The sequence below is a fragment of the Eleginops maclovinus genome, chromosome 21, assembly GCF_036324505.1.
Source record: "Eleginops maclovinus isolate JMC-PN-2008 ecotype Puerto Natales chromosome 21, JC_Emac_rtc_rv5, whole genome shotgun sequence".
NCBI classification, from domain to species: Eukaryota; Metazoa; Chordata; class Actinopteri; order Perciformes; family Eleginopidae; genus Eleginops; species Eleginops maclovinus.
Window position 1 is genome coordinate 12,159,134 of NC_086369.1, and position 13,430 is coordinate 12,172,563.

General features: G+C 41.3%; 2 protein-coding genes across 2 annotated transcripts in view; one reads left to right on the forward strand and one right to left on the reverse strand.

Moving 5' to 3' along the window:
• The first annotated feature begins 15 nt into the window (after nt 1-15).
• LOC134883929 (uncharacterized) lies at nt 16-3,625 on the forward strand. The gene is given in 2 exon segments (XM_063912433.1): nt 16-2,692; nt 2,694-3,625. Coding segments are annotated over 2 exon segments (1,086 nt in total). The 5' UTR covers nt 16-2,090; the 3' UTR covers nt 3,178-3,625.
• prkdc (protein kinase, DNA-activated, catalytic subunit) overlaps nt 302-13,430 on the reverse strand; it is a 28,821-nt gene continuing 15,692 nt past the window's right edge. Inside the window, 31 exon segments of the mRNA XM_063912426.1 lie at nt 302-4,390; nt 4,576-4,715; nt 4,962-5,150; nt 5,256-5,457; nt 5,545-5,616; nt 5,731-5,811; nt 6,048-6,140; nt 6,248-6,468; nt 6,577-6,644; nt 6,836-7,046; nt 7,144-7,287; nt 7,378-7,465; nt 7,575-7,786; nt 7,967-7,992; nt 7,995-8,126; nt 8,240-8,423; nt 8,507-8,700; nt 8,849-9,023; nt 9,103-9,265; nt 9,359-9,461; nt 9,650-9,758; nt 9,917-10,141; nt 10,524-10,712; nt 10,844-10,982; nt 11,322-11,533; nt 11,689-11,868; nt 12,014-12,145; nt 12,294-12,409; nt 12,529-12,732; nt 12,865-13,039; nt 13,121-13,331. Of these exon segments, the coding sequence (XP_063768496.1) occupies nt 4,186-4,390; nt 4,576-4,715; nt 4,962-5,150; nt 5,256-5,457; nt 5,545-5,616; nt 5,731-5,811; nt 6,048-6,140; nt 6,248-6,468; nt 6,577-6,644; nt 6,836-7,046; nt 7,144-7,287; nt 7,378-7,465; nt 7,575-7,786; nt 7,967-7,992; nt 7,995-8,126; nt 8,240-8,423; nt 8,507-8,700; nt 8,849-9,023; nt 9,103-9,265; nt 9,359-9,461; nt 9,650-9,758; nt 9,917-10,141; nt 10,524-10,712; nt 10,844-10,982; nt 11,322-11,533; nt 11,689-11,868; nt 12,014-12,145; nt 12,294-12,409; nt 12,529-12,732; nt 12,865-13,039; nt 13,121-13,331 (4,795 nt within the window). The 3' untranslated portion in view covers nt 302-4,185.

Here is a 13,430-nt window from a genome sequence, read left to right on the forward strand (position 1 = left end):
TGTGTGTGTGTGTGTGTGTGTGTGTTTTTAAGGCCTGTTCACTTTAGCACAGTTCATGTGAAATAAGTTCAACATTGCAGCTTTGATGTAGCATACCAGACCTGGATAAAAGACAACATACTATTTGTAAAATATGTGTGTGATTTTAGAGTGTTTAATGCTTTAGTTTATAATCATAAACTGTAGAAACAACTGTTGCATTATGGGTATGGACCAAACAGACTCATCTCCTTTTGCTTAGAAAATGATCATTGGCATTATTACCATTCCTAATATTTTATTGACCAAACATGAACAAATCTAATGGATAATCTACGTATTTATTGAATATAAAAACAGTCTTACTACCTTTAGTTACAAAGTGTGATCTGTAATGTCTTAAAACAGTTGTCTTCCAAATGGCCTTAAAGATATTACAACATGTCTTAACATATTGCAGAAAGTCCTCAGCAGAGCTTTGGTCGATCTTAGTAACTTATTGCAGAGCTTCTCTGAAGAATTTCGAAACCAGTCTGTGCTTCGTCAGTTCTGCTTTCACCCCCCACTGTTTCCTGCCTTACATCAAGCAGGCTAACATCTCAGTTCTGCTTTTTATGTACACTGTGCTCAACTTCAATACTCTTGTAGCAATTCTAATGGAAACTTTCTGGAAAACGGTGGTCCCATACAACCTACGTTTTTTATGTTTTGCAAGCAGGGAACATCATTAATAAATACTGTTATGCTGTCATGGTGAAGGGATGCCATTAAACCCTGTCAGGCATTTGGATAGTATGTTGTGTGCTGTAGCTAAAAATGTAGTTGTTCATTAAAGTTTAATTCAGAGTGCATTTTATTATTTGACTTTATTGTAACCGGAGGATTAGGAACTCTTTCAGGTCAATAAAGGGTGGCTGTGGCGCAGTGGTTTAGAGCGCTGATCATCAGATTGGGACCAGGGAAGCACAGGTTAAATCCTAACTTAACAGCCACTGCAGTCAACATGCTGTTGTGTCCTTGGGTAAAACACTACTAAATTGCATGTATTACATGTCTGATGTATGTAATATGTCATTTAAAGGACTTTTAGCACTTCGAAAAGCGCTAAAATAAACACTATGAACTAATAACGTCCCTCCTTCTGTTCCACTCTATAAGGCAAAGCCACCCCTCCAACTCCATCAAGCCAAATATGGATAAAAACTGCCTTATTATCATAAAGGTGGGACTGGTCAGTTTCTTATAAAGCCTGCAGATCTGAAACCATCTCCAAAACTTAATTGAGCTCCGATATAATCAACAATTCAACTCTCTGACCATTCCAAGGGCCCAGCGCAGCACCAACACATCAGCTTTCTGAGGAGTCATTCCACGGCAGATCAGCACTCCACGCCTCCTTCCTGGTCTGCTTTCTATGTTGAGGGATTAAACATTTGATTGGTGTCAGGTTGTTGTGTCTACAAGTGAGGCTACTAATCTTAAAATGTGATTATTTGGAAAGCGTGGTTGGACAAAGGAGAATGCATGAAAATATTTTACTCAGATGTTTTATGTTCATTGATATCTTTGCATACCCATACAAACTTCATTACAGTTATTGTCATATTGTGTTTGTGTTGTCAGTCATGTGGACCCCTGGCCTGCTGTTCCTGCTGTTGATGTCCTCCGGCCTCCCTGTCCTAAACGCTGCACCAGACACTCCGATGGAAACTTCTGAATGCGAAAGACCCTCAGAGCAAGGACATAAAAGTGGAGGCAGAGAAACGAAGCGTGAAAAGATACAAAATTGGTTTAAGAAAAATTATAGGGAGATTGGAGAGGTTCTTGTTGCTTTTTGGGGACAGGGCCTTCTCTGCCAATGCTCCCACACTCTGGAACAGTCTACCACTCCACGTACGCTGTGCCCAATCACTGCCCATGTTCAAAAAGCACCTCAAAACATTTCTCTGCACTAAGTCCTTTGATCCCTAACCCCCACTCCCCTTTTCTCCTCCCTATTTGTAACCCCAACAACCTTGGGTACCATGAAAGGCGCTATATAAGTTTAAGTTATTATTAGTATTATTAATACACCAATAGTTGGGGGACACATTGCTGGAGGGATTAAAACCATGCTGCTGCTGCTAGTGCCACAAGCAGACCCACAGAATGTTGTAAACTCTAACCTTAAAGCTCTTGATGTTAAGTTTGACATCTTTCTTGCAGAAATGAAGTGGGCAGCTGGTGTCTACCAAATTCCAGTGAACAACATAGAGAAAGCCTGGTATAAATACACAGAGTTAGTGTCTAGTAATTCTAAAACTACTAGCTCAGAAAAGAAGGCACTCGAAGAGATTTTTTTTACACATTATAGCCAATACGCAGACAGCACTTTGGACTTACACCATCTCTTGACAGCTGAACCATCCTCCCTTACACAAAACCTTGGGGATGTTCTGGCTAATAGTTTAAAATGTCATGAAGAGGATATCAAAGTCAAGTTTTCGTATTTGAATGAGCTTATGTGTAACGGCAGTATGCTTAACAAAATGTATTACAACTTTAAAGGAACAACCACCCATGTCTTGTTTAAAACTGCCCTCAAGACTATGTCCGAATCTGCCTCAGCTTTGTTCAAATCACACCAGAGGTGCTTATCTGACAGTGCTGCTTACATAGAAAGAGACGTTTTTGAGCGAATCGATGACACCAAAGAGCATCAAGAAATAGCAGAGTATCAAGGCCTTCTTGGCCAAAATATATGCCAGGTATGATTGGATGGTCACTGCTTTTACAACACATAACATACCTTTCCTTAACGGACATGTTATGACAGGATTTACCGAGATAAAGAGAGGAACAGTTACTGTGGCTGTAGCCAGACAGGTAAAAGCAACTTACACCAAGGCTGCAGATATTAAAGAAGCTATTAGTAGGTGTTTACCTAAGAGGTTTAAAGATTGTTTGAATGTAGCAAAGATACTAAGGAAATGTAAGGAATCCATTTTTGGAAAGCATGTGTTTGACACGCTCACAGAAGTGCATGCCTTTAGAAAAAAGAGTCAAACCTCCACTGATGCTGGGAAAGCTCCAAATGATGTTACACGTAATACTTTTCAAAAGGATTGTGGGCCGTATAGAACATCTCTGCTCCAAAATAAACTGTGGGCAACATGGCAAGTGTGTTGTTGTGCCAAGGACCTTGATAGCAATGTGTGAATGCAAGTACCCATATGTTGGGGATCACTGTGACATCAGCTTAGCTGAGGCCTTTAAAAAAACGCTTCTGACCGTAGACCTCTGAAGATCACTTCACAAAGCCCCTCTAATCGTAGATCTCCACAGAGCAAATCAATATGCTTTGCTGATCGTAGATCTCCATGGCGTAGACCAAATCGCTCTTTCCAGGATAATATGAGGCCTTAAGTCATTAGCCACGCTAGCAGAAATGACAGGCTTTACTTGAGTACAGCAATGCTTTGAGCTAAATGCTTTCATTAAACGTTCATTGGTAAAGTGTTACATATATATAGTGATTGAAATGTATTAATGCGATTATATGCTTGAACCTTTGTGTGATCCGTGTTGATGTCATTACCTATTGTCCATTTTTGTGTAGACTTGAAAAAGTGTTGAGCTTGAGCCTTGAATTGCTAGCCAATAAAATATTGCAACAGTCACTGCTCTCTTTGCTTCTTTGAAATGCTTTAAAATGTAAGGTTAAAGTTTTTCCTGCAATGAAAAAATATGAGTTTGTATGCATCACAAAAATATATAATAAATGCATTTTCGCAAGTTCATAGTTCGAAGATTTTAAAAAGACGACCCAAGTGATCATATCTCTTCTCCTTTATCACAAGACAGAAATAAATGATGGTGATGATTGGTTCTCTTCCAGTAGAATTTAAGTGCAAGGAATTGCCAATGTATGCCCTTGTTGTGTCATTGTTAAAACAAGAATCTTTGTCATTTTCACTACTTCTCAAATTACATTGTTTTTCTACACAAAAATGTTTTGATTTTAAGTAAAGTGTGCGATAATATACGGATACTGCCAAATTACTTTCATATTATATATAAAAACATCTTTTACAGGTAGAAAACACAAAACATTTGACCTTACAAGGATACTTTTTAAACAATGTTCCCTGATTTCCTGTTCATACCCAAAGTGGGTGCGACAATCCAGCAATGAGTTGCTGGCCAATTATTGTAAAAGAAAACAAATCAGATCCATGGTTCCCAGCCCGCCCAAACTCTGCCGAGCACATTTGGGTCCATGGCTTGGTCAAGCAGACAGTCCACCTGCTTCTCCACCGACAAGCCTGCAGCTGGAAGCTTAGCACGAATGTTGTGCTCCTCACTCCCCAGGGCCACAGACTGGAGCCCCGGGAAAGAAGCGTCCTTCTCAAAGCCCAGCTTCAGCTCCTCACTGACGAAAATAAAACAACATCCAATCACACAAAAATAATTGAAAGTCGAAGTTTAAACCAATCATTTACGGCAACAAGTACGCTCAAAAAAGATAATGAACATAATAGAATGTTATTAATTTGGTCCATCATGAACTGAATCCTACTAAGTGGTCTAACGTGTTGTGATGATTAAATGATATACCTGGTTATAGCAGCTGGATTTGCGCCTTCTAGTTTTCTTCTGGCAAAGTTCACCTTCTGCAGAGGGTACCAGTTGATCTCTTTGGTGTTTACGTCTTCCGTCCATGTGCCTCCTTTCTTCAGCTGTTTCAACTCAAAGTTCTGTGTAATATCAAAGAGAAACATCATTTGTAGTGCAGTTTATTTAGTGTGATGTATTAAAAAAGAAAGAGTCTTCCCTTCATGTTTGTGTCAAATATCACAACTCTAAAGAGACGACCCCATCTTCTGTCTATTACACGTTTAAGTTCCCATACGACCCCAGAGATTAGCTCCTATGCTTTTACTTTATTCATCTGCAGTTCACTTGTTGCACAGAGACAGATCAGTATATTAATGTTTGGTTACCTTCCAGTCCAGGGAGGGCTCCTTGACGAACACATCCATGGTGTTTAGCAAAAGGTCTGGCTCAGCTCTGTAAGCTCGGAGGGAGTGTACCATGATGCTCTGGATCAAACCCGACTCCTTCAACGGTTGCATTAGATTCACAAACTGCTGTGTCAGCCGGAATGGCATGAGCTCAGGCACAGGGAGGAACTGTGAGGAAATACAATTTATTTATAATAGGTCCGATCACCTCTCTGGTACTGCCTGAAAACCTATTTAAAATACTACTTTTTGAATGTAACAAGCAAGAATAACCTGTGTGGCTGAACCGAATGCATGACCAAAGTCGATGCCGATCATGCCTCCCGTTTCCATGTTGATCATGAAGTTGGAGAGATGACGGTCTCCAATACCTAGAATCCAGTGGCTCACACAGAGCAAGGCATGCGAGCTGATGAAGTGGGAGCGCAAGGAAAGAAAGGCCTCTGGACTGTTGCACATCTTCAGGAAAGCTCTCCTGCGCAATTGACACAGACAAGAAATTGAGTTATGTTATGAAATTATGTTATAATGAGAATTTTTATTTTATAACAATTCTACTTACTTCAGGAGATCGCCGGGTACATTCTTCAACACTTTGGAAAAGTTGTTGACCGTCTCATTACGTTTGGCTTTCCTGACAAAGGATAAATATGCTGTAGATCACGGTCGTCTGATATTTCACATTTGATAATACTCAATACATTTCAGCTAAAACTGTTCAGTTTTAAGGTAAAAAATGAGCACTTACTTGTAAGCTAAACCATATAGTGCTATCCCATTTGTCTTTGGACTGATGGATTGAAGCCATTTATTGTAGTCTTCGGAACACCTTTATAAAAAAAAATACAACATGTTATTTTAGTTTGACTGTATTTTATCTTTCCTTCAGACCTTAACACCTTAAAGCCTCCACCATTTACAATATACAGTATCTTGGATCTCAAATTCATAACATTTGATACAAATATTTTCTTGTATCACACCAACTTTCAAACAGTGTTTGGGTCGAGGAAAGTTTAATAGCTCTGCAGATATGATTTCAACTTAGAAACATAAATACTGTACCTTCCAGCCGTTTGCTTTTCAGCGTCAGTCATTGTGTTGAGCAAGAACTCTTTCAGAGTGCAGGTATTCTCCATCCATTCAATGAGGCCGATTCTGTAAAGGGAGTGACGGTGGTAAATTCACTAAAATAACAATAAAGATGACATGCATTCAATTCAACTGGAAGGACAGAGTAATGGATAAACAGAGAAGCCAACTACCTTGTGGTTATGGGAATGACTTGATAGGTGCGCAGCTGCATGCCTCTGTTTGTGCAGGCTGCATCGTGACTCAGAAGAATGTTCATGACAGCAAAAAGCTGCTCGATGCGTTGATCCTGACGAAGGTCCTCTCCACCCTTCACCAGGAAGGGGTGATCCCGTTCATCATCCCCACGGAAGATCAGACATTTCGGTTTGCGAATAGAGGACATCACCTTTACCTGCGGGGCATAAAATCCAGCTTATATACGGACCAGGCCGCAGTGGGACTTAAACGTTAAAAGAGTTAGAAAACTAGGACTTTACAACCCATGTCACCATAAACATACCCTTTCGTCAAAGCCAGTTATTTTTGCATGATACTCTGGCAAAGGTTTGGATCTGCCATCATATTGTCCTATAACGAGGAAACAAAATCCTTTAACTTGTGCATTCATTTCTTTTACATCTTCATTTTGAACATGTATCTACAGTGGAATCAATTTCAGAATAAATACTTATTTTAATTCACATTTTTATTACAATACACAATATTTAGAGGGATCAGATTGAACTGATTTTAATAGTGTGAGTTTAAACGGTACTGACCGGGAATCTCTAGCTCATTGTTGAATGTGTCTGCTTTAAATCCACTCAGCAAGGGCGAGTACTCCTTCAGATTCCCTGGCGCCTCATTTGGAAATGTACGCATGGATGCTGCCAGTTCATCCACCTTCCGCACAAAACTCTTTTCTTTTCTCTTCTCAAACAGATGGCTGCCTTTAGGTCCCAGTAGTTTCTCCACCTCTTTGGAGAATTTCTGTTACATTTAAATAAACAAATAAATTACGCTGAAAAGTGCATTTATGTAGAGTAACCATACTGTTGCTATACAAAAGGGACCGAAAAAAACCAACCTTGATGAATTTTGTACGAAACTTTCCATGACGGCCCATGTTACGATCCCCGAGGGAAGAGAACATCTCCTCATACATGTTGGCCATCTGATTCTTGTTGAAGCTTGGTCTCTCCAATTCGGTTTTCACACCGTCCCACCAATCCTGTGTGGGCCAAATGACAATCATCAGGTAAACACAGGTTGATAACCAGGGGCTGTTTGGTTATTTCAAGGTTAAACTTGCACTTATTACCCTAAAAAGCATATCAGGGTTTGTAAGCTGCTGCAGTGCATCCACAAAGTTTCTCACAGCTCCTCCTTTATCAAGCATGCTCATGAGCCTGTTAATGAACAACCAAAGCACACACACAACACCAATAAGTAGACATTTATGTATAATATAGTGTCTTTTTTAAATTTCTTCCCCAGAATTGTTTTTGGGTAGTTTACCTGTTGACAAATTCCTTCTGCTTGAAGCCTGGAGCAGAGTCCTCAAACTGGTAACTCTCGCAGCTGATCATCAGAGCGTAAACCAGTGCCTGAGGATAGCACTCTGCTATCTGCCCAATGCAGTGCTGCACGGCCACTGCTTCGGGCTTGTCCAGTAGGGCGACCATTTGGCTAATCCAGCCAATCAGCATCCAGCAGGGAATGGTCATCACCTACACACAGAAACAGATGTTTTGATATGGCTTAGCTTCAATTCTGTTTGGAATCGTACTTCATCGTGGAGCCATATGGGAAAAACAACTTTTCTTCACAAATTCAAGGTAACATGTTTTTATCTACAAATGACAACTGGTTTTTACCCTACATGACATCCCTGGTCTTAAGATTTGTACCTCTTTTGTTATGAGGTCCAGTGTTCAGAGGGGTACAACTCTATGATCTGTAGCAGACGTGGGAACTTGAGGCGAGCTTCTTCTGAGTTCATCTTCAGTGCTTTCAACATGCTCTCCACTACATGAACAGGCAGTCCCATCAGGTCTGGAAATTGGCTTTCTGTAAAGCGCAAACACATTACAAGTTAGATCACTGGGTTACCGGCATCAGGGTATGAAAAAACGTGCACAGTGTTCGACAGAGGCACATCATTAGCTAGCATTATTTCTCACCGGTATCTTTCTGCTCCTCCTCCCGCAGCCGCCCGTCACAGAAGTTAGCCAAAGCCATGTATGTCTCAATGATGCTGCTGCTTTCCACACAGTCCTGAGTATAAGACTGGAGCTCTTCATCAGCCTTTCTGGTAGCATCACGCAGCAACTGCAATGCTTTTAGCTGCAGCCCCATTTCCAATTTCTGCAGGACAGTTTTTAGCAAATCATAATTTTTTTACATAGAATCTTTGCACAAGCTGAAGACATACTGTACTTCATATCTACCTTTGGATCTGCACTGGGCCAAGCAGATCCAGAGAGCTTTGCAATTCTCTCTGCTTTCTCAGCTTCAATAGTTCCCAGCACAGAGGGGCTCTTGCTTACAGCCGAGGCCAGGATGTTGAAAGACGTAGCCTGGAGGATCTTTTGGTATCTGAATGTCTTAGCTGTGGCGCTCTGACAGTCATCCTGAAGATCCTCTGCAGAAAGACGACCTGACTTTAAAATACAGTCACACTTTTCGGCATGTCACAACAGCAACTTAAGCAAAGTTACACTTGAGAATCATTGATATCATATTCTGATTACCTGAAATGTTGATATTATTAGTTTATATTCCTTGCTTACCAAAGAATGGGATAGTCTTCAGCACTGTACTGATTTGCTCCACAGGACCCTGGGCCTGGCTGCGTTTATGGTTGTAGCGGCTAAAGCTGTGGACCCATTGCATCAACCAGCCTCTGTTCGTTTTGGCCTCTCTGTGAAGTTCCTTCAGCAGCTTGGTGGCTACAGGAAAGTTATTCTGAAAACAACATGCAGGTCCAAAGTGAGTGTGTGGTAAACACGTGATAGCACAAGCAGAATAACTTCCACAACCTCACCTGCTTCCACGCGCTGTCTGCCATTCGTAGCTTCATGTTGAACTTGCACTCATTAACTAATGTGTCAAGGTCACCTGCTGGGTCTTCTGAGGTGTCCATCTCCATGCTGTCACTGGGAGCGTGGCCCCTCAGCTTTCCCCTGATCTTGTCCAAGAAGAAACATCTGAAATGTGGAGATCAAATGTTACACATTACAATTTGTTTTGTGATCATTTAAATCGTTTTTTTACTCAAAATGTTACTTTTTGTTACTTACCGAGATGTGATGATGTCATCCCATAAGTTCATTGGATCCGCTTTAGCATCAGGGTACCGCTCAGTCCACAGTCTCATGAGCCGCTTTAGTGAGCTCACAGACACTAATGAAGAAAAATGAATAATAAGGTATTGAAGAGCGTGCAAACACAGATAGTTTGCAAAGTACGTCAGTTGTAGTGAGATTATTCCACAGGATTTTACTTTGGATTATAAAAGAAACCTTCCTTTAAGAAAGTGCATTTAATTTGGATATTCACTGCTTTATGTTTTTAAAAAGGTAACTGCTCACCCTCTTCTTTAATGAACAACAGGAAGTCCTGGATTTCAGTCAAAGCCTGCACTGACTGCAGGATGGTCAGCCGACTTTGAGTCAACAGTGTATCCACACTGGAGTAGTTCTGTAAGAGGCAAAGACATTGAATGCACTGGCAATTAAAATATTTTGGATGTATGAATTCTAAACACATACACACTATTCTGTTCAGTAAAAACATTTTGTGTTGCTTTTGAAGTAAGAATTAATTAACAATTATTTGAAGAGTGCTTAACAGCAAACCTGCATGAAGAGCTGCATGGCGTAGTTGGTGTAGTATTTTGCACGGTCATAGTCCTCCTGCAGGATGTAGAGCAAGCTGAGCTCTTGGCTGTAATGGCTTTCCAGCAGCTTTTTGCGCTCCTCCACCTTCATGGCCTTGTCGATAAAGGTGAGAAGAGTTTGGTCCGTCTCACCCAGCTGCAGCTGCTTCAACATGCTGCGGATCATGTGCTGCAGGTACATATCCTAGCACCGAAGATAAGACACTAATGAGAAAAGGTGTGGTGCATAGATTCGGTACTCACATGTAGTTTAAGTACATTTTCATTGTGCTTTGCATACTATAGACTTAAATGGCATCTGAATACCATTGATTTCATAATCCTACGATTTTTGCTAAAGAATTCTTTCTTTTTGGGCTCAAATTTAACCTTTATTTACCATCGCAGCATTTTATTACTAAAAAGGACTAAAGAGACTAAGAGGTGTATCTGTAATGTAGGTTTTATTTCAAACACTCCCTTGCTGCACTTTAAACAAGAGAAGAAGTATGCCATTTGGTCAGAGTCAAAACTTGCAGGATGTCATACCTTATTGGTACATTCCTTGAAAAGGTCAGATGTACTACCTGGTAGAGCGGCTCAGACCACATCTTCTCGAGGTTGGGTGGGGAGTTTTCATCTATGTACACAGTGGAGCAGTACTGGAGGGACTTCCACTCAGTCAGATGACTGTAGGCCTCCATTGCAGCTATCTCCCAGAAGTCCTTCTCAGAGTCTGTGGGCTCATTATCACTCCACAGCTCCGTGTTGAGAGCCTGCCAGTATGGATATGAGTGTACAAATGATCAATAAAGTTTCCAGCACAGCAGGTAATCAGGTAAAACTGAAACAATCCACGTGCTATCAAACCACTATGATATATTTATTGTATTGGGAAGAACTATACCTCGTTGTAAAACTTCACAGCTTCTGCAAAGTCATTGTTGGCTTCAGCTTGAAGTGCAGCACAGGTGATGGACTTGGTCCCAACTTTACCACCAAAGATGCCACGCACAACATCGAAATCCTCCAAGGATCTGTAAAGCCTGGAAAACAAAGAGCATTTTTAGCACTACACTTAACCAAAGCACCAAACTCCATTATGATCAAAGTCAAAGTCCACTTTATTGTCAAAGTTTCCACATGTGTTATACATACAGAGAACTGAAATACCGTTTCTGGCAGTCCCACAGTGCAAATATAAACAAGAACATATCACATAAATAGAGCGTAGAAAAAAAGGGGGGGGGGTAAAAAGGGGTATACAAAAAAACCTAAGTAAAATATACATATGTTAGACACAATCAACACAATTTGACAGTAGTGCCAGTAGGTCTTTAGTGCAAAAAATACTTTGTGCAAAGTACATTATAACAACTTATTACCTTGCAAGGTGGATCCATTTGTTGGTATCTGGGGGGATTTCTTTGCGTCCTCGGGAGCGCTTTGCAAGAGGCTCTTCGTGACCCCCACCGCCTTGCAACAAGCCTTCCTCCAGCAGCAGGATGCCCGACGGCTGCTGGAGACTCATCAGGCAAGTGGAGCTGATGGCTGCTGGATCGAGATCATGCAGCTCCTTATGCTGGTGGCACATGTCCTAAAAACACAACACAAGCAGCATATAAACTCCTCCCATCAGCTTTCAGCCTTAGGGTTTAAAGTTTTAGGTTTTACACCTTTACATTTTTCCGATTTAAGACTTTGCCGTTAGAGTTAAAATATTAAAAGAGTTATTTATTCTCAATGTCATACCTGCACACATGCTATGAATGGAGGGAAGCAGAGTGAGCTTTTGCTCAGGAATGTATTCATGTTGCACCGCAGCTCCTCTTTAATCCTCCCGCTCTCCCCTCTTGGCTTGAGTCTTTCCATTTCTTGAAAGATTCCAGCAAACAGAGAGCTGAACAGCTGCTTGGCTAAAATCGGATCTCTCTGTAGGACCATGCAGAGAAAAGGAAAAGTCGATTAACTGTGGCTAAAGCTCTCCTTTTTCTGGGCACGGCATTGTTGGCATTCATTTAATATTTAGAGCCTGAATACTTTTTGTAAAGGACACAGAGATCACTGGCAGTCTAACCTGAGCTAGTGCTTGAAGAGGGGCGATGAGGCTGCTGTACGGGATCTGGACGTCTGGAAAGTCTCCCACTCTGTAGTTACGGTACAGAGTCACCTGAGCCTCTTTTCTTAGCCTCTGATCAGCTTTGTCTTCCTGTGGGACACCAAACAGAACCCCTGATGGTTATAAATACCACTGGTAATTATACATCTTAAAATGATTTTGTGGTGCCATTCAATCTTCCACAAATTCTTTGGCGGATAGATATAGTTGTGCATATTGTAGGGTGAATGTGAATAACCTTTTTCTGTCTTTGATGTTGGATCTCTTTTTGTGCAAAATTCAAGCTGACTTTCTCCTGATCCTTGAGAAATCTGCGTCTCAATCTTAGGATGTTATTACGCTGTTCGTTTGCAGCTGTTGACATACAGATACACAAGTTATTTAAACTGGATTATATGACCCAATATTTCAATATGAGAACATACTTATGCTACGTAGTTAAAAAGGTGGGTAAATCCTTTGAAGAGGCTAACCTCGTGTGCGGCGGTCCACATCATCTGTTGATGCAGTGGGGCGCCTGAGGCCAAATCCTTCTCCTACTGGCCTCCTTGCTGCAGTCTGCCTCTCTGATTTCTTATCAAACACCAACAATGACGACAGAGACTCAGAGGGAAGGGTGTAGTCTGCTAGTGTATCCACACTGCTGCCCGTCAGCCAGTTATATGCTGTACGTCGGCCTGGGGAAAAATCAATTCAAAGGCAAATATCAGTGTTAACCTGCATACTTTGTGACTGCAAAGCTATAGGTACCTCACACGCCTCGATCATGAGTAATGCATCACTAACAGAATATTCAACTATAGCTGTACCTGCTGTTTGGGTTTGGCTGAACTCTAATGAAGTCTGAGTGGCTCGGAGCTTCCCCTTTATGCTTCCAGACTGCGACGCTGACACGCTCTCAGGGTTTTGAGAGCTTTGGGTTTCAACAAACATGGGAGTCATGACTGTACTCCTGAAGCGCCAGTTGGAATCAATCACATAGTCCTAGAGAGTGAAAACCCATCAGCCCATCATAAATCTTATGCTTACATCTTTGAGACATAAACGCTGCAGATTTCAACTGACCTGGAAGGTACACTCTGACAGTGGATACTCAAACATGTTTCGTTCAAAGTCAGGACTCTGGCTGGTCGTTTCCAGCAGCAGATTGGTAACCAAGCTTAAGAAACACTTTTCTATTCGACAGGAGTACAGAGAACCAAGCACTGCCATCATTCGCTCAAGGGTCGCAGTGGGGAGGCGCTTCTCCTGACTCCAGAAGTTCCGAACATAAAGCCTGAAAACAGAATGGAGAGGGGGGGGGGTGTGGTGAACGGTTCAGGTTACACTTCTTCTGGGTTATATAAAAAAGGATAACATACAATTAAGGCAAGTA